Source organism: Theobroma cacao, chromosome 3 (genome assembly GCF_053813885.1).
Source record: "Theobroma cacao isolate CCN51 chromosome 3, ASM5381388v1, whole genome shotgun sequence".
NCBI classification, from domain to species: domain Eukaryota; kingdom Viridiplantae; phylum Streptophyta; class Magnoliopsida; order Malvales; family Malvaceae; genus Theobroma; species Theobroma cacao.
In genome coordinates, this window is record NC_142641.1 from 38,102,227 (window position 1) to 38,127,731 (window position 25,505).

Sequence of the window (25,505 nt, forward strand, 5' to 3'; positions counted from 1 at the left end):
TTAAAAGTGAAACAAGTTATTATTTAATAAATATATTATTAAATTTTTTGTAAGAAAATTTAAAAGAACAAGTTATAATCAATTTTGAGTTGAAAAATTCAAAGAAAAATTTATCACTCTCAATTTATTTTACGGGAAATAAATAAAAGGCCAAACAAATTATAACTGAGTTGAAAAATCTAATGAAAAATTTATCACTCTCAATTTATGTTACAGAAAATAAATAAAATAAACTGTGGTACTCTGGCTTCTGGCGTCCCCATATTTTTCTTTTTCAAAACGTTACCTTTAATTGACCGTTAGCTTCAAAACCCATCCCCCACATAGTTTTGCTTCAGTCAGAGCCGTGCCTATATTAGTCATCACATTTCTCAAGCCCCACGCTTCCCATCTCTCTCTCTTGCGCGTCGCCAAGCCGAACGCTATCCTTCTCAACGCTCCACCGCCGTTGAGCCGCCGCCGCAGGTTCAGTCGAACAACCGCCTCTGCGGTGAACACTTCTTTAGTTCAACAAAATTCCTCGACAATCGCCAGCGACGAGCCGCAGAAAGTTTCTGTTCTAACATTTCAACATGCTATTCAAAGGCTCCAGGTTCCATGAACTACTACTACTTACATTTTTTTTTAAAAAGAAAACCTACATTTCTTTTTGACTAATTTTTTACAAAATAAAATAAACTGTGGTGCTCTGGTTTCCGCGCGTACACTGGTTTCCGGCTTTGCGGTACTCTGATTTCCGGCGTCCCCTTATTTTTCTTTTTTTCAAAATTTAATTTTTTGGCGTCCCCCTTTTTTTTTTTCAAAATTTAATTTTCAAAATCAGCTCATATTTAGCGTTACCTTTAATTGACCGTTAGCTTCAAAACCCATCCCCCACATGTAATTTTCCTTCAGCCAGAGGCAGGGCCTTCCCCTTAGTCATCTCATTTCTCAAGCCCCACGCTTCCAATCTCTCTCTTGCGCGTCGCCAAGCGGAACGCTATCCCACCGCCGTTGAGCCGCCGCCGCAGCTTCAGTCGAACAACCGCCTTTGCATTCTTCAGTTCTTCAGTTCAACAAAATTCCTCGACAAACGCCAACGACGAGGAATTAAATGAAATCCTTTATTTATTTATTAATTTTTGCTCAGTTTGGCTCAATAATCTTTGGTCGTCTTGTTCTCCTTTTATTGTATTTTTGGTTGATTATACAATCTCTTTTGTCTAAGTGAAATCCAATTTTTTCCAGAAAAAAGAAAGAAAGGCAAAAGAAAATAAGTGAATTTAACAGTATTTTCTCTACAACAACAGCTATGAAAATTTATTTGATCCTGATCTGTCATTTGTTAACATCTCATTAAGTTGCTACTTCTTTGAACCTATAGTTTCACAATACTTGTTCAGCTTTTGTAAGCATTCATCCAACTGTTACACCTTATTGTTTTAAATTATTTTTTGGTGATGAAAATCAATGTAATTGTTGCTAAATTTGTAGGAATATTGGGCGTGGGTTGGATGTGCAGTGATGCAATGCAGCCGCACGGATGTAATTGTTTTTACGATTTGGATTCTTCTGCTTTTCTTTCTGGCAAAAATTTTTTTCGCTGCTGCTTTTTAGATTCTCTTTCAATTTCCAGTTTGTTTCATTAAGGTTTTGTTTGTAATGACAGGCTAGAACGGGACTATGGATCCATTGACATACTTAAAAGTTCTTGGTCCAGAACCATGGAATGTTGCGTAACTATACTTATTGAAGCAAGTTTCTATAAGTTAAAATAATTTCTTATACATTTTAGTAATTCTTTTTGTTTCTAAGTCTGTCTTTGATCATTATTTGTTGAGAACACTTTTCTTTGTATTTATTATGTATGAGCTTAAATATAATGGGGGAGGTTCAATGCATCATTGGATTTTACATTTTCTGGTTGTTTGGCTTGTGTTGCATAGACTTTCATCCATTTTCAATTATGTTTCCTTTCAGTTATTTATTTTTGTGTTGTTGTGCCTTTTTTTTTTTCTTTTGCACCATCAGGCATGAGAGTTTTTCATGCTTACTAGTGATGGAAAATGCAAAGTTCGCAGAAGCTTCTCTGATTAGATTATTTAATATGCTATCATACTGCATTAGAATTTTGTTAAATTCATTCATGGTGTGAGAGAGCATTTTGAAAATTGTTGATAGTTCCTAATTTGGAGTTATGGAACTTTGGGAATTTTAATAAGAACAGAAATTAAATGTATCATGCTGGTGGCTAGCTTAGTCTTGATTCTTATAGGCATACATATTACAAGTTGTTAATTTACTGGCTGTACGACTTTCATTGCTTTCACTGTTGTTCATAATGTCAACTGTAATCATGGGTTCATATATGTTACATCGCAGGTTAGGTACATTCATATTTTGAAGCAATAGGCTTTTGCATACTGGCTAAAAGCACTAACTCTTTTTTGCATTTTTTATTTTTCTGGGGTATTCTAAAGATTTGCCAAAATCTGCATCAAACTATGACAACTATTGGCTAGTGCAAAGAGTGATCGCTAACTCACCTTACAAGAGTAAGAAATTCACTTTTTCTCATAAATAATTTTTGTCATTATACTTACTAGAAACTTTATCTCTTGGTTAGATTCCACTGAGGGGCACTCCACATCAAGTGACTTATTTTGCTGAGAGGAATATTATCCCAATTATACTTTTGGTTCCTGTAAGCTTATATACTCTTCCTCTTCTTTATTTCTTTTTGATATGATACTAATATCTAATATCTACAGTGCTTGTTATTTAAACCTTTACAAGCTAATATAGCCTACATATGTATAGAAGTGGCATGCTGACTGTGTCTTTTGTGGCCTCCAATGATTTGAAAATGAACTTCCATTGTTGACAACTATTCATTCTATCAAACTCTGTGCTTTTGGAAATCTGCAAACATACATGCATGCTATTAGCACCAGGCTGTTGATTTCATAATTGATACTCAGAATTGGTCAGATTTATTAAACTTTTTAGCAGGTATCATGACTAAAGAATGAATAGGTCATGGTTTCTCATTTTCTTCTTAAACTTATAGCTGTCAGTGATTGGGCATTTTATCAGAAGCTATACATGTATTTCAATTGCATTTTAGTTAGGGAGAAAAATTTGCCTAAGCTTGTGCACTGTACTTCAATGAATTTTTAATTATGAAGTCGTCTCTATATTCTTTTATCAAACTATGATGCCTTTCAATGCCAGGTTGCTTCTTTTGCATAAGTGATAAAAGAAAGACAGATCTAGTGCCTCTATTTATTTACTTTTTGGGTTTTTGAGAGCTCTTCATCTTTAATCCTCTTTTTTTAAAAAAAAAAAAAAAATGGGGAAGAGAGGCATTGTTTCCTGAAGTATCATGCCAATCACTGATAGCTGCAGGTTCATTAGCCAGTTAATCAAGTGCTATCGTCATTGGTTGATCAAGAAGCCGGCCATCAGATGGACAATCATAATTTGAGTTCTGATGAGTTCCACCAAACTTATACAGTGGATGAGTTCGAGGTTCGGATTTTGGAACCTGGTGGTCCTTGGGAAACAGGCAACTATACTAATGCAGAGTTCTGAAAAATGCTCTAACTGTGAGAGTGGTCACTCTGTTTGTAAGTTTGGTTCTTTCCATTGTTCTGGTTGTTTCAATCCTGGCTTTATGTGCTTCATGCTGCTAAAGGAGGGAGAGTTTGGATGAATGATGAAGTGCATAATATTATGTTAGTCTTATAGCAAGCATCTTTTCTATCAAAGTTAGCATTTAAAAGAGACCATAATGAATGCATCACCACTTCATAGCTTAATTTATTCTTCATTCTAAAAAAGACGGGACAAATTTATAGGTATTGGCTTAAAAAGGCAATATAAGAAATTGGACGAATCTGGAATGGATCCTTCCTAATTGTGATTAGCAAGTCTTTTCTGGGGATATCTCATTTCCCTTTTGCAGTTTAAAAGATGCTATATCTGCTTTAGCCTCCCTTCAAGGTCATCTATTGATAGCTTCTGGTCGTAAAATTATTCTACATAATTGGACTGGTAGTGAGCTTAATGGCATTGCATTTTATGATGCTCCACCATTATATGTTGTGAGCTTAACGATAGCAAGTGCTACTTAACTTCAGTATCTTTATGACATGCTCTAGGTGAAAAGCCTGGATACCAATCTGACTTTATTTGTGTCCATCTTATTTATTTTATTTTAATTCTTATAGATGCAGTTTTAAACTGTTTTGCACATTGAAAATGGTTCCTGGCGGCTGTTAGCTTTTTTTTGCTTCATTTTAATGCATTCTTTAGTTAATACGTATAAATCTAACTGCAGGTCAAGAATTTTATCCTTCTTGCTGATGATCACAAGAGCAGATGCTTTCTTAGTTGGAAGGAACAGGGTGCTCAACTTAGCTTATTGGCCAAGGATTTAGGCTTCTTTGATTGTCTTGCAACAGAATTTTTGATTGACAGAAATACATTAAGTCTCATGGTTTCAGATAAACAAAAGAATATTCAGGTTTAGTACAGCCATCTTTTTGGCAAATTTATTGTTGTAAATTTATATATGTATTGTAGTAATTATTTTTTGATGATAAACTATTTTTGATATAATGAGCTTTTTTACCTTGTTCAAACTTCGCCTCCCTTCCCCTTTATCTAATGCTAGTCAGCTTACGTATAGCTAGTGATTAGGGTAAAGGGTAAGGGGAAGGGAGGGGAGTTTGAATGAGGGGAGGGGAGGTGGGGGGTGATTTGAACATGGGACCTTTTTTTTGAAGGTGTGCCTCCTATTGGGCTTAGACATTTCCTTCAAGTTTTGTGTATTTGTATATTGTGCATTTTTTACCCCAAATGATTATAGCATTTATTTCTTTTTCTTCGTTGGAATTTTTTACCCCAAATGATTTTTGGGTTTATTGTGCCTGAAGTCAAGTCTTGGCTAATCTTTCAGGTGTGCTGTTCTGGCCATGGAAAGAATGGTGCCCTCTGTGTTCTACGACAGTCAATTCGTTCAGAAATGATTACCAACTTCTACCCATATTCCAGCTCTGACTGAATTTTTCCTGATTAAGATTTTAATTGTTGGTATCATTTATGTAAATATTTTTCTAGTTGCCATTGTTAATCTAACTATTCATTTTCAGTAGTGCACATATCACATCTTAGTGTTGGAAAACCTCATCTTTGCAACTCTGTGCTTGCATCATTACATGGACACTTTTGTCATCTGCAGGTTGAACTAACTGGTTGTAGAGGAATTTGGACTGTCTACCACAAGAGCACATGCAGTCGCAATGCTGATTTGTCTAAAGTGACTGATGATGATGAATATCATGCATATTTGATTATAACTCTGGAGGCGCGCACTATGGTAGTCCCATTTTCTAACCTTTGAAGTGACTTTTCACTTTAATTCTTTATCAAAGTTAATTTAATTTTCCATTGTTTGATCACTTAACATTTTTAAAAAAGCTTAAAGAGACTTTATCAGTATGAAATCCGACTTTCTGGTTTTCAAAGTAATGCTTTGTCATTTTGCTAACAAATTAAAAAAAAAATTGACTTCTTGACTTGTAATTGGCAACACATATTTGACTTTCTGGATTAACCACTTCCAGTTCCCTATGATGAACAGGTGCTTGAAACAGCTGATCTTTTGACAGAAGTGACTGAAAGTGTAGACTATTATGTTCAAGGAAGAACAATTGCTACGGCCAGGAAATTTGTTTAGAAGGTGGGACCAGTTACATGGTCTGTATTTACAAGAAATTAGTGTATTTGCCTTGGTTTTTTGTCAAATTTTCTAGATGAATGATGCCATACATTTACTTTATTCTTTTGGTTGATATTGTGTTTTTACTTGATTTATAATTTATAAGGGTGCTAGTAAATGCTGTCTGCTTTAATCCTTTCCATACCACCCTCGCATTAAGTAATTTTGCATGCCCACTATACATTTTATGGTCTAAATTAATTTTATGTTCAAATGTATAGTCTTGAGAGTTTTTAGTAACTTCAAGTGAATTGGCATTGTTGTCTAATTTGGCTAATTGCTGAATATTACTTTTCATTAGTAGAATTTGGGAGTTTTCTTGCTTGATAGGTTTGAACTCTGTGCTAGAACATTCCAGTCTTTCCCCTTTCCATTCCCATCTAGCCATGTAAAGTATTAGATGTTATGCTTCAAACACTACTTTTAACTTGTACTTGTCTTATTATGTTCGCTTTTAGGCATTGAGTTATCCAGGTCTTTGAACGTGGTGCTCGATTGATTGTTTCACAACAAATGTTTTGATTGACGGAAGTACATTAAGTCTCATGGTTTCAGATGAACAAAAGAATATTCAGGTTAGTACAGCCATTTTTTTTGCAATTTTATTGATGTAAATTTATTTGTATATTGTAGTAACTATTTTTTGGTGATAAATTATATTTGATATAATGACTTTTTACCTTTTTCAAACTCCGCCTCCCTTCCCCTTTATCTAATGCTATTTGGCTTAGGTGTAGCTAACGATCTTGTACAAAGAATTACAAAGAGATCATGGATGATACAACATAAGAATATGTTGTTATTCAATTACTTTACTGTTAAAATTTTAGGCATCTTCTAGACACTGTGCTTGTTGACTCCCATTTCCTTAGTTGAAACGTCTTAACTTCATCTAGCTGAGGTTTACTTATAATTTTTTATTAGGTTCTGCACTGTTTGAGCTATTTATTGAACCATTGATATGTTCATTCCCTTTTTATTTTGCTAGATGATTACCATTGTTGAAAACTTTGATTTTATTGTGTGCAACATAGATTTTTTATTTTGCACCTAAGATGTCTTAAAGTTGGAAGGAACACTAATAATCCTTAGAATTTAGTAACTTTGGATTATCTCATACCTCAACTTGTTTATTCCAAATCTAGTCAATATTCTATATTTTGCTTTGTGAAGTTTGTCATCTTCATTGAAGTTATAAATTGAATTTTATCTTCTATAAGTGTTAGAGGTTTATTCAAAGGAACTAAAAGGTGTTATATCTGCTTTAGCCTACCTTCAAGGTCATTTATTGACAGTTTTTGGTCCTATAATTATGCCTAATTGGATTGGTAGAGCTGAATGGCATTACATTTTATGATGCTCCACCATTATATGTTGTGAGCTTAAATATGGTAAGTGCTACTTAACTTCAGTATCTTCATGACATGCTCTAGGTGAAAAGCTTGGAAACCAATCTGACTTTATTTGTGTCCATCTTTTTTTTATTGTTTTAATTTTTATAGATGGAGTTTTAAACTGTTTGCATTCTTTAATTAATACGTATAAATCTAACTGCAGGTCAAGAATTTTATCCTTCTTGGTGATGTTCACAAGAGCATATACTTTTTAGTTGGAAGGAATAGGTTACTGTAGATACTAGATTTTAGTTAATACTGTTATTCTAAAAAATTACGTTACAATATAATGTTGTACAGAGAACAACCAAAACAAGTGAAAATGCCTTCACGCAGAATAAGTAAAACAAGTGAAGTACTACTTCACGTAGAATAAGTAGAACAAATGAAGCGTTATTTCACGCAGAACAACTAGAACAAATGAAGTGCTACTTAACGCAGAATAACTAGAATAAATAGAACACTACTCCATATGGAACAATTAATGCAAGTAGAACAACTATTTTGAATAGAATAACCACTTCACTTGGATGGCAGTGAAAGCAACTCGGAATAAGTGGCAGGGTTCATAGGTTACTTTCATCTTGGGATGTTCTAGAGAGTTTGGCTTGGTGGCTCAGATATGAAGGTAGTTAAGAGGTCTTCCTCTTAACCCTTTCCTGAAGTACAAGTGTATCACCTTCTTACTTTGTTCTCATATATTTATTCATGTACAGCTTATTCTCTTGTACTTATTCTCGTACAGCTTCTTCTCTTGTACCTATTCTTGTACACCTCTTTTCTATTACCTTTACTTGAGAACAAGTCTTACTACATCCAATTACAGTAACAGTTACTTACATTAATATTCTTCATAATAATGTCATTTATTAGGCGCATTAAAGTCTATTCTTATGTAACCGTCACTTTTAACACTATATATAAAGCCTCACAATTCATTTGGAAGGACTCTTCTCTTCCCTTCCAAGCTAACACATTCTCAACTTGAGAGTTTCTCTCTGTAAAGTCTCTTTCTAATTATCTTGTACTCTCTAAGTCTCTTTAAGTCTTTTATTATTATCTTCCACCTGTCATAGCACTTAGTACTTCAAGAACTGCTTCAATCTTCCTCTCCATCGTCTCTGGCACATCTTTTTACTTGTTTGCAACGTTTCCTCTCCCTATCACAAGAACCCTTTTTACATTTTGACGACTCCACTAGGGAGGAGTGATTGCATTAAGTAGAAGCTTACTAGAAAAACTTTATGTTATTGGAAGAGATGGACAGTTTCTCTAGTAATCAAGATGCACCTATTTCCACCTACATCTAAGAGCTAATGAAAATGATTGAGGCTTCTTAAGAGAGAATGCAAATGTTGGAAGACAACAATAGGCGAATGTTGGAGACTATATCTCAACTTGTATCCTTCACTTCCACCATTTTTCAAGCTCAATCTGTACACTTTAATGAGAGTGCACCTGATGAAGTCATTCCTCTAGTTACAAACAATAAAGGGAATGAAGGAAATGGAGAAACTACAATTGATGTGGATGTTCAAGAAAGAGTTCTTTTTCTCCACTCAAGAGAAGGTTAATCTCCTTGATTTGGGAACAGAATATCAAAAGTTCAGAGAAGACCTCATGGAATACATCTAACACTTTAGAGAAAGAGTGTTGGATATATAAGAGTCTTATGATGAGAAAGAGTTAGTGACGGTTTACATTAAAAAAAAATGTTTGACAAGTGTAGGCTACACTAGTAGAATTTACCTCTTCCAACTTTTGCTACCTTAATGGAGATGGCACAAAGAACCAATAATACGGTTCTCAAACAAAAAGGAGTTACTTGCTTCGATAGAAAGAATACTCCAACAGTGAATGCAATTCAAGGAAGAGGTAGAGAAAGAAGAGATCCTTTTCAGAAGGGAATATTCCATAAGAAAATGCAAGCAGAAGAGTTGTTGATTGAGAACAACAGGGTCCAGAACAACCCGCTTCCCGCTCATGTATGATATTTCTATGACTCTAACTCTTCATCGCTTTATGAATTGTAATTTGACATTAAAAAAAAAATTCATATTCAGCCGCTAGCTTTATCGCTTATATTTTGGCTGTAATTATATTATACTATTGGTTGCAAGCTTTATCGTTTATTCTTTGACCATAGTTCATCATTCTTACTTCAGTTGCAAGCTTTACCGCTCATATTTTGGCTGTAATGATATTCTTCTTTTGGTCGCAAGCTTTATCGCTTATTCTTTGACCATAATTTATTATTCACATTCCAGCCACTAACTTTATCGCTCATAATTTGGCTGTAATGATGTTATGCTATTGGCCGTTAGCTTTATCGCTTATTTCTTGGCCTTAGCTTATTACTCACAAATTGGTCGCAGCTCTTACGCTTACTTATATTAAGGGTTGAATTAATCTCCTTGATGTAAAGTTGAGAGTTCCCTTTTGGCCATATACAATATAAGAAATGTGAGTAAATATGCAACAAGCATATAACATTATTATTATTGCAAAAGAAAAGAAATATGATATATCAATAGCGAAGTACTAGCTCAAATGAGCTTTCAAAAAGAGTAAAAGAAAAGCAAAAGATTAGTCAATTACATACTTCATAGAGAAGAATTATTATTGGCAAATACATTTAATTGTTCTTGTACTTCAGCTTCACGTTTTTTCAGTAAAGCTATCTTCGTTGCGATGTCTTCTAACTCATTCTTCAAAGAAGACTTGTTGAGAAAAATCTTGGCTTTAGATCTACAATCACTGAGGCACTCAAGCTTGAATCCAAAGTTACAAGCATCATCGAAATCCTGTAATATCTGTTGCAATTCTTTTGGTGAAGTACTTATTAGTGGAGCATGGGAAATGGCTAAAGCTCTACCCAACACTTCCATCATTAAGCAAATGACGTCTACGTTCTTTACAAAGGAGGTACTTCAAAACTCTCCCTCTATATTGAAAACATGCTCCAAGTATGCCACATACTCCAATGAAACTTGAAAACCATGGAAGTCAAATTTTTTACCACTTTGTTTAGTATGTGCTACTTGAATGTCAGAAGCACTACTTGCATCTCTGTGTTTTGGCACTAGGGAGGAAGAAGCATGAGGAGTCATTGGAATAGCTCTAACATCGTCAGTATCAACTCCAACATCATGAATAACCTCAACATTTGGAGTAGCTTCAGGAACAACTTCAACAGCAGGAATAATCTCAGTGTAAGGAACAACCTCATCTCGAATAGCCGCAGAGTAAGAAGAATCTTAATTTAAAAAAAAAAAGGGAATGGAACATCAATCGGAGTAACATAGTAATATGTTTATACCTGGTTCATGGTAGAGCTCTGAACATGATTTGAAAATAAAACATCCAAATCAATGAAATCATCAAAAGGGGTTGGCTCACCCTCAACTTCAGCTTTATCAACATCAACAGATTCATCATCAGATTCATCACTACGTTCAGAGTCACATGATTCTTCTTCAGTCTTAGCTTCAAAAGTCTCTTCCTCTTCAATCGAGTTAGGTTCTACTTTCGTAGTTGTTTCTCTCTACAAAAAAAAAAGTATGATGAGGAAATGAATTTAAAACAAAAAAAAAAGAAGTAGAAGAAGTAAAGGATGTACTTACTTTTCGATGTACATGTTTTGTTTGATGAGTAAGAGCTCGAGGAGCATCATCATCTTCTTCATTTACATTTCTTTTCTTTTTGAGAGAAATCAAAGGTAAGGATACATCGGAGTTACTTATAGGAGGAGTGTAAAGACAAGCTCTGGGATTAGTCAAAGGCATAATAAAAGATCTTCATTCTTCAACACACTCCATTCAATAAGCAAACCATCCAGTAGTGTGAGTACCAACTCTATCAAAAGCTGGGACAGTACAACTCTTAAGTTTATCTGAATGGAGTGAAAGTTCTGTCATGAGAAATGAAGAAACGCAAGAAGAAAAGCTGATAGGCGAAGAGGAATCAGGTGGAGCTAGTTGGTCAAATCCAAATTGACGTGCCACTCTATAAAGAGAATACACTTCAACAGAACAAAAGTTTCTATCTCCACCAGAACTAGAACTCTCAATCATAGAAGGCAAATGGAAACTATGAACCCATATACAAAAGTTAATACCTCGTGAGCTCATTCTTTCAGACTGTAGAGGATGAAGGTCATAATAAATTACAGGATCACCAAATCCATTTATAGGATGCACATAAGGTCTGGGATTGAATTCTTTTGTAACATCCATCACTTCAAGAACATTACCCCTTTGTCGATCATGCCATGCCCAAGCTCTATAGTTGTTTCTGGATAAAGGGTTATTCACAGAAAAAGATGCAAAAGGATATGCATTAGGCATGGGAGTGCAAGTACCAAACCTTTCCCACAAGCACATCTGAATGAAGGAAACATCCACATAAGTCAAAACCTTGTAACGCCCAGCTGACTCAATAGTTTTGAGTTGGTACAAGTCTAATCTCTTATATAAGGATCCTAAATACAGTGGAGCAAGAGGAAAACGTATTCCCTTAACAATTTTTATTGCTAAAGGAACAACTGTTGAAGAGATACCATCATCTGGACACCTTGGGAGTACGTGTCGTGCCAACCAAAAAAATTATTAAAGCTACTAGCTCATACTTATGGTCTGGGTACTCAGGAGAATCAATCTCGATTCCTTTAGCATTGAACTTTTTATAAAAAAATTCCTATCCAATTGGAAAATAGTGCAACCTTCGAAGTTTTACTCAGACTCTTAAGTAGATCAAAGAAAAAGTCTCGAGTACATACGTCTTCTTCAGAAAGCTTAATAGAGTGAAAATCATCCTTTCCTATACAAGGAAGTTCTAAGAGAACACATACATCTTCCAGAGTGAAGGTAAATTCTCCCCATGCAGTAATCATAGTATGCGAAAACGTGCTCCACCTCGCAAGAATAGCACGCCACACATCTATCATTTTTTCTTTACAAATATTGAGCTTGGAAGTGATACGTATAGCATCAAGTATTCCAACAGAAGAGAGAAGTTTAACCTAAGAAGAATTTTTCAACACCTTAGTTACCCATTCATCCCAACCATGAACAAATTAAGAATTGGAGCCTAACTTAGTAGCAGAAAGGGGAAACTCACCATGTTCAAACCTGAATTTCAGAATAGATGGTCCTGGAATACTACTTCTTCTATGAGGAGGTGCTCCTGAGCATAAACAATTCCAATCATATCCAACAGACTCAGAGGGATGTTTGTCAACCTGTCTGGCACGAACTTCTTCCAAAAAACGATCTTCTCCTCGTTCTCTAATAATTTCATCTTCCCAGTTTTCAGGAACAGGAGGAAGTTCACCACTCTTTCCTACCTTAATTTTCGTAGGAGCAACTAATTTAGAATCATTATTCTTCTTTTTATGTGCAGTGGTTTTTCTTCTTGTTGCAGCTCTCCCAGGCTCACCATAATGGATCTTCGGAGGGAGACGTGTCCTAGGCATAAGGGAAGATGGAAAAGAAGCCTACAAACATGATCATGAAAAAAGAGATAAGTATACATACATAATAATTTTTACTTATTTATTATGCAAAAAAAAAAAAATCACAACCACAAAGTAAAACAATAAAACTTATCAAAATTATAGATTTTTATATTATTATTTTTATATGCAATATAAATAAATATATATAATAAATAAGTAAAACTTAAAAAAAATTAATAATAATAATAATAACAAATAGATAAAACTAATATATATATATAATATTTTAAAAATATATATAATAATTAAAGAACTCGCGACGCTTGCTGCGAGCTTTGTTAAAAAGAGCTCGCGGCAAATACTTAAAAATGCTCGCGGCACATGCCGCGAGCTTCACTTGAAAAGCTTTTACTTTAAAAAGTTAGAGAAAGGCAAAATACAAGTCAAAGTCATAATATAAGCCCAAGTAAAAAAAAAAATTTAAAAAGCAGCACCAAAGCATAATACAAGTCAAAATCAAATTATATTAAAAAAATAAAAAATAAAAAATTAGAAAGACATGCCATTCTAGCTTTTATGCAAAACAAAAGACAAGGGTCAAAGTCAAATTACATTAAAAAAAAAAAAGGAAGACATGCAGCTTTTGCCAACTTCTTATGCATTTACTAGTTTGTTTCTTTATTCTGGTATTTCTCCCTCTAGCTGACATGCCGTTCACCTTATTCCTTTTCTTGCTTTCTTTATTCTAATATTTCTCTTTTCTATTAAACATTATATGTCAAAATGAAAACAATAAATTATGCTAAAAAATAAATAAATCAATAATCCTATTATTCCAATTTGTAAGATCCAAAAACAAATAGAAACCACAGCTACCTTGCAACGAGTCAGAGTAATAAAAGATTGAAACAAAGCCAAGGTAACATAAATATTCTTGCTTTGTGTTTTTCTTTTTTCTCTTTCCTCATATTTTAATTAAAAAAAAAATTTATGCAGGGGCAACAAGTAAGAAAAATACAACTAATTGAAAACAAAAAGAAAATTAAAAAAATAAAAAAAAAATTACTTAAAAAAAAATTCGTAAAAGTATCGACTTTGCTCTGAAATTTGTTTTTCTTTACTTTGAATATGAATGAAGAAAATTGTTCATAATAACATGATATTTATAAGCGACATAGAATCAAGGTTTTTATGAAAAAGATATTAAATATTATTACATAATCAATAAAATATTACAAATAGAGTCAAGATTTTTTATAAAAAAAGATATTAAATATTATTACATAATCAATAAAATATTACAAAAGATATTGACAATTAAAAAAAATGCAATCCAATATTACGAAAGATATTATATATTATTGCATAATCAATCAAATATTACGAAAGATATTGACATTAAAAAAAAAATTAGTATTACACCTTACACAAGATAGTAACATGTTACTACCTAAAGTATTACTGGCTAAGGTGTTACTGTCTAAAACAATACTGCCCAAAGCATTACTACTCAAAATGATACAGTACAATACGTTATGGTACAAAAAAAAATTTACTTTAAATTAATACATAAGAATTATTTTTAACAATAAATTCTTATGCAAAGAGCAAAATGTAGATACTAGATTTTGGTTAATACTGTTACTCTAAAGAATTACATTACAATATAATGTTGTACAGAGAACAACCAGAACAAGTGAAGTGCTACTTCACGCAGAATAAGTAAAACAAGTGAAGTGCTACTTCACGTAGAATAAGTAGAACAAGTGAAGCGTTACTTCACGCAGAACAACTAGAACAAGCGAAATGCTACTTAACGCAGAATAACTAGAATAAATAAAACACTATTCTATATGGAACAATTAATGGAAGTAGAACAACTACTTCGAATAGAATGACCACTTCACTTGGATGACAGTGAAAGCAACTCGGAATAAGTGGCAGGGTTCATGGGTTACTTTCATCTTGCGATGTTCCAGAGAGTTTGGCTTGGTGGCTCAAATATGAAGGTAGTTAAGAGGTCTTCCTTTTAACCCTTTCCTGAAGTACAAGTGTTTCACCCTCTTACCTTATTCTCGTATACTTATTCATGTACAGCTTATTCTCTTGTACCTATTCTCGTACAGCTTCTTCTCTTGTACCTATTCTTGTACACCTCTTTTCTATTACCTTTATTTGAGAACAAATCTCACTACATGCAATTAGAGTAACGGTTACTTACATTAATATTTTTCATAATAATGTCATTCATTAGGCGCATTAAAGCCTATTCTTATGTAACCGTCACTTTTAGCACTATATATAGAGCCTCACAATTCATTTGGAATGACTCTTCTTTTCCCTTCCAAGCTAACACATTCTCAACTTGAGAGAGCTTCTCTTTCTAAATTCTCTCTCTTATTATCTTGTACTCTCTAAGTCTCTTTAAGTCTCTTATTATTGTTTTTTATCTGCCACAACACTTAGTATTTCAAGAACTGCTTCAATCTTCCTCTCTGCCACATCTGACACATCTTTTTACTTGTTTGCAACGCTTCCTCTACCTATCACAAGAACTCCCTTTACAGTTACCAAACTTAGCTTTTTGGCCAAGGGTTTTGGCTCCCTTGATTGTTTCGCAACAGATGTTTTGATTGACAGAAGTACATTAAGTCTCATGGTTTCAGACGAACAAAAGAATACTCAGGTTAGTAAAGCTATCTTTTCTGGATTGAAGTGCTTATGGAAAACCGAAAATGCTATGCTTTCGTTCTTGGTAAGATTTCTGATTGGTTTAGAATGCCATTTTCTTCAGATTCTTTGATTGATTATAGAGTTACATCACTCGCAAATTCTGGAATCTCTTCTCATGGTGTTTTGATTTAATCTTATTAGGTGGACGGTGCTGCATTTGAAACAAATGCAGAGAGAGCTTCATGGAACACTTTCTAGTCTGTTAAAAACAATATTCACACAGGTATATTCTCAATTTATTATCAGTCTCTTGGTGCTGTTGAGAAAAATGGGACTCTGATTTAATTTGTTTGATTAACACTTTTCCTAAATAACTCTGAAATCTAACTTTTTTGATTATGCAGGTATTGAGGTTGATGATTTCGTTGAAATATTGTCAGAGCTAGTACAACCTCTTGAGGATTTTTTTAATGAAGTATTTGTGATGGTGGTATGTTGTCTTCGCATCTTACTCGTATCGTTAATAATTTATGCTTCATAAGTATGATTAATTAATTTATTAATCAGCTTGTTTATCATAGTTCCATGAACTTGTTTGTTTATAAGCTTGTTTAATGACACTTCCATAAACCCTAAACCCTAAGCTTTTTTTTTTTATGATAAGCTATTAATAATATTGTGTCATCAAACCATCGCTAACCACCAATAGGGAAGAACATATCGAAGCAATCGAAAATCAAACCACTCTGTACAATACCAAAAGCCAAAACTCACAAAAATTCAATACAACACCAAAATGGAAAGAACAAACGTTTCTCACACTGTTCCATTGATAATTCTATTTTATAAAATTATTTTACTCTAATTTGATTATTAAATATTAGCTAAGTCCTCAATTTTCAATTATAATTTACTTATTTTAGTTGTTTTTATAATTAGGTTACTCTTAAGTTAGTTATTTTAATTTTATGTTATTTTTTTAATTTGTTTATTATTAATTAGTTTTTATATTTTTTGTAAGATTAAAAGTGATTGGGCTTAATTTTGAAAAGTAAGGTGTAGACAGACCTAAAATCTGCTTGCATATGCTTCAGTATTTTGGCTATATCTCGAGCTACAGAACTCCAAATGATACGATTCTTGGATCACTTTGCCTAGTTCTACCTCGAAAATAGAGAAAATTACGTCGGAAAATGGCTGGACGTACTGTGCCGGGAATGAAAATTTGTAAAGACTGATAATTGATTTTTGAGCCTCTTATTATACTTTTAAGCTCAATTAAACCCTAGGTCAGCTTAAGGAACTTTAGGTTAAGTTTATTAGTATAATAGGATATGTTTAATAACATTAGAGAAAAAACCTTTGGGAGATTCAAGAAACTAGAAGTTAAGACTGAACTTGGAGATCAAGATGGCAAATATTGTTTTGTTGTATTCCTTAGCTTTTATCGTTCTTGATACTTTCAATGGTTGAATTTTATACAATGTTATTTTATTTTGCAATTATGAGTAGCTAATTTTCTTTTTCTAGGATTGCAATTGAACTCACATGTAGTTTAACTTTTTAATCTCTTTCTTACTTATTTTTAGTGGGATTTGAATTGTTTATTTCAATTTGTTCTTAATGTTTTTAATTGCTTGGTCACCAATTAAATTGATTTAGGAACCTAAACAAACTTGGGAAAGGGAGTTTAGAGTAGACTAAAATTAGGATAGCACATGATCAAATTAATTGATTTGCGTATAGGATAGGGATATACCTATAGGTCATATGTAGCCAGATTAGAGCCTGAACTTAATGAGTCTGTTTTAATTTCAATTCACATAGGAATATAGTGTTTTTGTTAAAATATATTTTTTATAAGATGAGTTGGGAGACTCTTATAAATAATTTAGGACTCTAGGTTAGCAACTCAACCCATTGAAATAAGTTAAGAAAGAGAGGTAAGATTTAGATGAAGCGTGAGGGATATTGTAATCCTAGGTTTATTGATTGGATATTTTCTCAAGTTATTATTTTGATTTTTCTTGTTGGTTTTAATTTTAGTTTTAATTAATTATTTAATTTTGATTATTTGGATAAAATTAAATTGTTCTAATTTTAGTACTTAGTAAAGTTTTAGATCAATTCCCTGTGAGATCGATACTCTGCTTACTAATATACTATCTATTCGATACGTATACTTGCGTAGTAGGATTTTAACTGACAAGTTTTTAATTCAACCCACAAGTACCTTGACATCTATAGCGCATACTACAACTGTCCAAAACACAAAAAACATCATTTTCATCTACAGAAAATGGATAAGCTAACACAACCAGGCAAAATATAAGTCCAACGTCACACACATCATCTTCAACTAAACCCAAAACTGCAAACTTGAAATCATAGTATATGGTGCGTTTCTATTATTTGATTGAAGGGATAATGACGCAAATTAGATATTTAAAGTTCTTAACAATGCTATTGTCTGAAAATGGCACAATGGTTCTTATAGAAGTAAAACACTTTAAGTTGTGTGAATTGTGGCATCCTTATTATACATTAACGTAAAATGGTGCCGATATGTGAATTTGAAATCTTAGTGTATGGTGCATTCTTATTTAAAGTACTTGACATGGCATTCCTATTGTGTAATAATGACAATGGTGCTTATAGGCATGGGCATGTGGCATTCCTATTATACATTAAGGTATAATGATCACGATATGTGAATTTAAAATCTTAGTATATGGCGCATTCTTTTGATTTAGTCGAAGGTGCAATGGTGCAAATTCGATATTTAAAGTACTTCACATGGCATTTCTATTGTGTAATAATAGCACAATGGTGCTTATAGAAATAAACAAACTTCAAAGTCTGGTTATGTGGCATTTCTATACATTTAGATATAATAGTGTCAATATGTGAATTTGAAATCCGAGTCTATCGTGCATTCCTTTTATTTGATCGAATGTACAATGGTGCGAATTAGTTATCTAAAATACTTGACACGACATTCTTATTGTGTAATAATGGCACATTGGTGCTTATAGAAATAAAAGAACTTCAAGGAGTGGGAAATGGCGTTCCTATTATACATTAAGGTATAATGGTGCCGATATGTGAATTTGAGTTGTGGTCACTATAGAAATAAGAAAACTTTAAAATGCGGGCATGTGGCATTCCTATTATACATTACGGTATAATGATGTCAATATGTGAATTTTAAATCTTACTATATGACGCATTCCTATTATTTGATCTAAGGTATAATGTTGTTAATTAGATATTTAAAGTACTTGACAAGGCATTCCTATCGTGTAATAATGACACAATGGTGCTTATGTGTAGCATTCCTATTATACATTACGGTATAGTGATGCCAATATGTGAATTTTAAATCTTACTATATGGTGCGTTCCTGTTATTTGATCGAAGGTACAATGATGTAAATTAGATATTTAAAGTACTTAACAAGGCATTGCTATTGTGTAATAATGGCACAATGGTGCTTATAGAAACAAAATGAAAAATTTAAGGTGTGGGCATGTGACATTTCTATTATACATTACGGTATAAAGGTGTCAACGTGTGAATTTGAAATCTTTGTATATGGTGCATCCCTATTATTTGATCGAAGGTATAATGGTGTAAATCAGATTTTTAAAGTACTTGACATGACATTCATATTGTATAATAATGGCACAATTATGTTTATAGAAATTAAAAAATTTTAAGGTGTAGATATGTGCATTCCTATTATACATTAAGATATAATGGTACCAATACGAGAATTTGAAATCTTAATACATTAAGATATTTTTTTCCTCTTGCTTTGTTAATGTAGGTTATGTTCAGTAGACCTATTAGTTGGATTATGTCCCTCAATGGTGATGCAGTAGTTCCATTTATGTCTACTAGGATTATGAGGTAATTGTTATTATGTATTACCACCATATACTTTTTACTCACAACCAATTGTTACTATCTACTCACCATTTTCATTTTTTATATGTAGTGGAAACTTATCTTACGTTCTTCATAATACTTCGGTAGCTACTATTATGGTATGTGTGGAAGCTTGTTTATTATTTCCTCTAGCTTCTTCTTGTTTTATATGAAGTATTGGCAGATTAATTTAGTCATTTTGGTATCTTTTAAGTATTATGACAAAATTATGAACTCAGTTAGTCTCCTTCCCCTATGATTATTTGATCTAACTGATTTTGTTTTATTGTGGTTTACAAATGCCATTAATTTGCCATAACTAAGCAATGATTTCTTTTGAAGTGCTTATGGAAAATTGAAAATGCTATGCTTTCGTTCTTGGTAAGATTTCTGGTTGGTTTAGAATGTCATTTTCTTCAAATTCTGGAATCTCTTCTCATGGTGTTTTGATAAGATTATTAGATGGATTATGCTGCATTTGAAACAAATGAAGAGAGAGCTTTATGGAACATCTCTAGTTTGTTAAAAACAATATTCACCCTGGTATATTCTCAATTTCTGTTGAAAAAAATGGGACTCTGATAGAATTTGTTTGATTAACACTTTTCCGAAATAACTCTTAAATCTAACTTTTTTGATTATGCAAGTATTGAAGTTGATGATTTCATTAAAATATCGTTAAAGCTAGTACAATTTCTTGAGGATTTTTTTTAATGAAATATTTGTGATGATGGTATGTTGTCTTCACATCTTATTCATATTGTTAATAATTTATGGTTTGGAAGTATGATTAATAAATTTATTAATCAGCCTGTTTAACATAGTTCCACGAACTTATTTATAAGCTTGTTTAAAGGGACTGCATGACGAAAGGACTTCTTTTTTATGATAAGCCAACTTATTGTGTTAATAATATTGTGTTATCATACTGTTATGGTATGTGTGGGAGCTTGTTTATTGTTTCCTCCAGCTTCTTCTCGTTTTATATGAAGTATTGGAAGATTAATTGAATCATTTTGGTATCTTTTAAGTATTATGACAAAATTATGAACTTAGTTAGTCTCCTTCCCTTATGATTATTTGATCTAACTAATTTTTTTTATTGTGGTTTACAAATGCCATTAATTTGCCATAACTAAGCAATGATTTCTTTTTAAGTGCTTATGGAAAACTGAAAATGTTGTGCTTTCATTCTTGGTAAGATTTCTAGCTGGTTTAGAATGTCATTTTCTTCAAATTCTTTGATTGATTATAGAGTTACATCAGTTGCAAATTCTGGAATCTCTTCTCATGGTGTTTTGATAAGATTATTAGGTGGATTATGCTGCATTTGAAACAAATGAAGAGAGAGCTTTATGGAACACTCCCTAGTTTGTTAAAAACAATATTCACCCTGGTACATTCTTAATTTCTGTTGAGAAAAATAGGACTCTGATAGAATTTGTTTGATTAACAATTTTCCAGAATAACTCTTAAATCTAACTTTTCTGATTATGCAAGTATTGAAGTTGATGATTTGATTCAGAGTATAATGGTGCAAATTAGATATTTATAGTACTTGACATGAAATTCCTATTAGATAATAAGATAATAATAGTAAAATGGTGCTTATAGAAATAAAAAAACTTCAAAGTGTTTGTATGTTGCATTCCTATTGTACATTAAGGTATAATAAGGTCAATATAAAAATTTGAAATTTGCCTATATGTTACATTCCTATTTGAAGTTCTTGACATGGCATTTCTATTATGTAATATTGGCACAATGGTTCTTATAGAAACAACAAAACTTTAAGATGTGAGTATGTGACATTCTTATTATACATTAAGGTATAATGGTGCCTATATGTGTATATGAAATCTTTGTATAAGATGCATTTTCATTATTTGATCAAAAGTATAATGGTGCAAATTAAATATTCATAGTACTTGACATGGCATTTCTATTGTATAATAATGGCACAATGGTTCTTACAGAAATAATAAAACTTTAAGGTGTGGGCATGTGACATTTTTATTATACATTAAGGTATAATGGTGCAAATTAAATATTCATAGTACTTGACATGGCATTTCTATTGTATAATAATGGCACAATGGTTCTTACAGAAATAATAAAACTTTAAGGTGTGGGCATGTGACATTTTTATTATACATTAAGGTATAATGTTGTCAATATGTGAATTTGAAATCTTAGAATATGGTGTATTTCTATTATTTGATTGAAGGTATAATGATTTTTTTTTTTTTACTTCCATTTAAAAACAAAGATATAAAAGTATGCATCTCCCTTGTCTCCAAAATATACAATTAAAATAAAAAAGAGAATAATCAAAGCTAAAGGGAGAGTACACACAGAGGAAGGCTGAGCATACAAAGCCCATCACTTTGGCCTAACAATCGAAGATATAATGGTATAAATTAGATATTTAAAGTACTTGACATGACATATCTACTGTCTAATAATGGCACAATGGTGCTTATAAAAATAAAACACTTTAATCTGTGTGGATGTGGCATTCTTATTATACATTAAGGTATAATGGTGTTTATATGTGAATTTGAAATCTTAGTATATGGTGAATTCTTATTTAAAGTACTTGACATGGCATTCTTATTGTGTAATAATGGCACAATGGTACGTATAGAAATAATAAAACTTTAAGGTATGGACATGTGGCATTTCTATTATATAATAAGATATAATGGTGCCTATATTTGAATTTGAAATCTTATTATATGGTGCGTTCCAATTATTTGATTGAAATTTTAATGGTGTAAATTGGATATTTAAAGTACTTGACATGGTATTCCTAATGTGTAATAATGATACAATGGTGCTTATAGAAATAAAAAAACTGTAAGGTGTGAACATGTGGGATTCCTATTATACATTACGCTATAATGGTGCCAATATGTGAATTTAAAATTGTAGTATATGTTGCCTTCCTATTATGTGATCGAAGGTATAATAATGTAAATTAGATATCGAAGGTACTTGACATGGCATTCCTATTATGTAATAATGGCACAATGATGCTTATAGAAATAAAAAAATCTTGAAGGTGTGGATATGTGGCATTCCTACTATACATTATAGTATAATGGTGCTAATATGTGAATTTGAAATCTTAGGATATGGTGCATTCTTATTATTTGATCGAAGGTATAATGATTTAAATTAAATTTTTAAAGTACTTAACATGGTATTCCTATTGTGTAATAATGACCTAATGGTCCTTATAGAAATAAAAATACTTATAATGGTCCTTATAATGGTATGGGCATATGGCATTCCTATTATACATTAAGGTATAGTGGTGCTAATATGTAAATTTGAAATCTTAGTATATGGTGTATTCCTCTTGCTTTTTATTGTGAATTTGAACCATATGTAAAAGAATAGGTAATGTTTTCTATATTTTCTTATTTAGAAAAATATATTCTTTCCTCCTTGTTTTATTAACGCAGGTCATGTTCAGCAGACCTATTCGTTGGATTATAACCCTCCATGGGGATGCAATAGTTCCATTTATGTTTGTTGGAATTATGAGGTAATTGTTATTATGGGGATGCAATTGTCTCATGGTTTCACATGAACAAAAGAATATTCAGGTTAGTACGACCGTCTTTTCTGCAATTTTATTGATGAAAATTTATGTGTATATTGTAGTAATTATTTTTCGGTGATAAATCATATTTGATATAATGAGCTTTTTACCTTGTTCAAACACCCCCTCCCTTCCCCTTTATCTAATGCTATTTGGCTTAGTTGTAGCTAGTGATCTGGTACAATAATTACAAAGAGATCATGGATGATACAACATGAGAATATGTGGTTATTCAATTACTTTACTGTTAAAATTTCAGGCATCTTCTAGACACTGCTTGTTGACTCCATTTCTTTAGTTGAAAGGTCTTAACTTCATCTAGCTGAGGTTTACTTATAATTTGTCATTAGGCTGCACAGTGTTTGAGCTATTTATTGAACCATTAATATGTTCATTCCTTTTTTATTTTTCTACTTGATTATCATTGTTGAAAACTTTGATTTTACTGTATGCCACACAGATATTTCATTGTGCACCGAATATGTCTGAAAGTTGGAAGGGACAGAAGCTTCTTTCAAGGGCTGAATTCCATGTTGGTGCTCGTGTGACTAAGTTCTTGCGGCTCCAGATGCTTTCTACTTCATCTGATTGAACCAGTGCCACTGCAGGCTCTGATAAAACCAATCGATTTTCTTTGTTATTTGGTACTCTGGATGGCAGCATTGGCAGCATAGCTCCTCTGGATGAACTCACATTTCGTAGATTGCAATCACTACAGAAAAAGCTTGTTGATGCAGTTCCACATTTCGCTGGCTTAAACCCAAGGTCTTTTCACCAGTTCCGTTCAAGTCGAAAGGCTTATAGGCCTGGTCCTGACAGCATAGTTGACTGTGAGCTGCTTTGCCAGTAAGTAACATCTTTTTGTTTCTGAAAAATACTACAGAAAGTACCATTTTCTGATAATTATTAACTTGAGCTCCAGTTTGAGAAAAGTTTGTTGCATTTTCGTTTCTTTTCCCTGCCCTTTGCGCTGCTTTCTGCCTCTGGCTACCGAAGAATAATAGGATTATGACTTTTCTTCATTCCCAAGCATTAACATTTGCATTTATTTTCAAGTTTTTGGTTGGTTTGCCTGACTATGTTATCAGAATGCATTACTCCACTAAAATTCAAGACAAAATTTTCCTCATGAAAACTGGTAACAGATATTATTAACTTTGTTTCTTTAAATTAATCTTCCATTCAAAATTCTTGAGATGTTCTTTGGAAGAGTCTCAGTTGCATTTGTTAGATACTTAACCTATATCTTTAGCATGAGAATTCGTCATTAATACAATTTGCTTAAATTCTTTACATCAATAGTTCATTTTGATTACTTAATTTCAACATGTATAAAGTACCTCATTCCCCACATCTCTGATCTGAGCCTTGCTATGAGAGTAAAGTGTCTAGCCTTGCTGCGAGCTGCTGTCTTACACTGTTTTGTAGTTAGAAAATGTTTCCATGGGAGGAACAGCTTTATATTGCTCACCAGATTGGAACGACCCGTTCCCAAATTCTCTCTAATTTAAATGATCTTACTTTGGGTACAAGTTCCTTGTGAATGCAGCAGATACCAAGGCAAATATTAAAACAACATCGACTGAGCCCAAATCATGATGGGCTATACCCGTTGCAGAATGACACCATTCAAAAGCTTCTGTAGATCAGGGTTGATAGTTTTATTTTATGAAACATGAAGTGTCTGATCCCGAGAAAGAGAAAAAATGTTGTTTAGTCACTGTAGCCATCAAATTTGATGGAGTAGAATCTTGTATCTTAGAGCTAGAGTTCACTCTAATGTAACACAGGATTGATGACTGACATTGTGAAGAGTTAAGTAGAGTCTCCAATTCTGTACTACTATTTTATTCATTCACTTGCACTTTGGTGGCTGGCAGCCTGGAGTCTTTTGCTAGAAGCGGCTCCGGCTGTAAGCTGCAGTTGCAGTTGTAACTGATTCACCGTCAGCAGGTGTAATTTTTTTTTATATTCCAGGTGAATCGTGCAGTGTTAAAATGTTGCAGTATTTGCTTCTTGGGTCCAACAATTTGACCAAGTAATTGACGGAATCACGTTTGGTGCAGGCTACAGCTGCAGCAGAGAAAACAGGGTGTATTTTGTGTTCCGATGTAATTAATGGGCCATCCCTACTTGAACAAATAGTATTAACTTGGCTGACATAATGAGATTTCCTCTTCTTTTTGGTGGTGGGGAGATTTGTATCGTTTGTAGCTTAACTAGGTGTTCCTTTTCCCCCCTCTTTCTCACCGAGCAAATCATATTTGCTAGAACGTCATGATGCAGAAAATGTTACAGTGCCTTCAGCTATCTGTGATTTACATGCGAACTGCCGGTCCAACCCATGGGTTATTTTTCTTTGACATCATAGGGAAGGCTCTTGATTCACCCAGTGTCAATAGACAATATTGAGTATTCCTACCCAAAACCCATTTCATAACAGAAGGTAATAAATAAATGGACAGCCTACCAAATCCACAGAATTGAACTTCAAAAGGTAACACATCATTTTTACGTTAAAGGCCAATAATAATCCAACAACTCCCCGAATTTATAATGACCATAGAGCCAACTCGATCTTCGGTTGTTCAATAGAATCACATCAGTTGGGCTAGTCAAAACAATAGGGTGAACAAATGATACCTAAAAATGCCTTTAAAAAAAGTGGTACCTAAAAAC

At 32.9% G+C, this 25,505-nt stretch overlaps 1 protein-coding gene across 4 annotated transcripts; it reads left to right on the forward strand.

The window, feature by feature from the left end:
* The first annotated feature begins 292 nt into the window (after positions 1–292).
* On the forward strand, positions 293–25,022 carry LOC18605420 (glycine--tRNA ligase, chloroplastic/mitochondrial 2-like). 4 transcript variants are annotated; one of them, XR_016025359.1, is made up of 18 exons: positions 305–592; positions 1,474–1,524; positions 1,649–1,710; positions 2,460–2,534; positions 2,606–2,683; positions 3,382–3,608; positions 4,322–4,507; positions 4,943–5,072; positions 5,225–5,362; positions 5,627–5,725; positions 6,223–6,339; positions 15,488–15,569; positions 15,691–15,776; positions 19,116–19,198; positions 19,287–19,335; positions 20,531–20,612; positions 22,687–22,830; positions 23,287–25,022. XR_016025359.1 is itself a non-coding variant. In XM_088804724.1 (18 exons), the coding sequence occupies exons 13-17, from the start codon at positions 15,771–15,773 to the stop codon at positions 22,771–22,773; spliced, it is 315 nt and encodes a 104-aa protein (XP_088660850.1). In that variant the 5' UTR covers positions 308–592; positions 1,474–1,524; positions 1,649–1,710; positions 2,460–2,534; positions 2,606–2,683; positions 3,382–3,608; positions 4,322–4,507; positions 4,943–5,072; positions 5,225–5,362; positions 5,627–5,725; positions 6,223–6,339; positions 15,488–15,569; positions 15,691–15,770; the 3' UTR covers positions 22,774–22,830; positions 23,287–25,022. The 4 variants fall into 4 exon arrangements, 2 of the variants coding, with proteins under 2 accessions (XP_088660850.1, XP_088660851.1); XM_088804724.1 differs by having other exon boundaries at positions 308–592; positions 20,523–20,612; XR_016025358.1 differs by having other exon boundaries at positions 293–592; positions 20,531–22,830.
* Positions 25,023–25,505: the final 483 nt, after the last annotated feature.

Excerpts from the sequence above, each read along its gene's own strand:
- LOC18605420 (XM_088804724.1), top strand. Across the intron at positions 19,199-19,286 it reads ATGTCTACTAGGATTATGAG|TGGAAACTTATCTTACGTTC; the intron begins GTAATTGTTATT and ends TTTTATATGTAG. Across the intron at positions 20,613-22,686 it reads TAAAAACAATATTCACCCTG|GTCATGTTCAGCAGACCTAT; the intron begins GTACATTCTTAA and ends TTATTAACGCAG.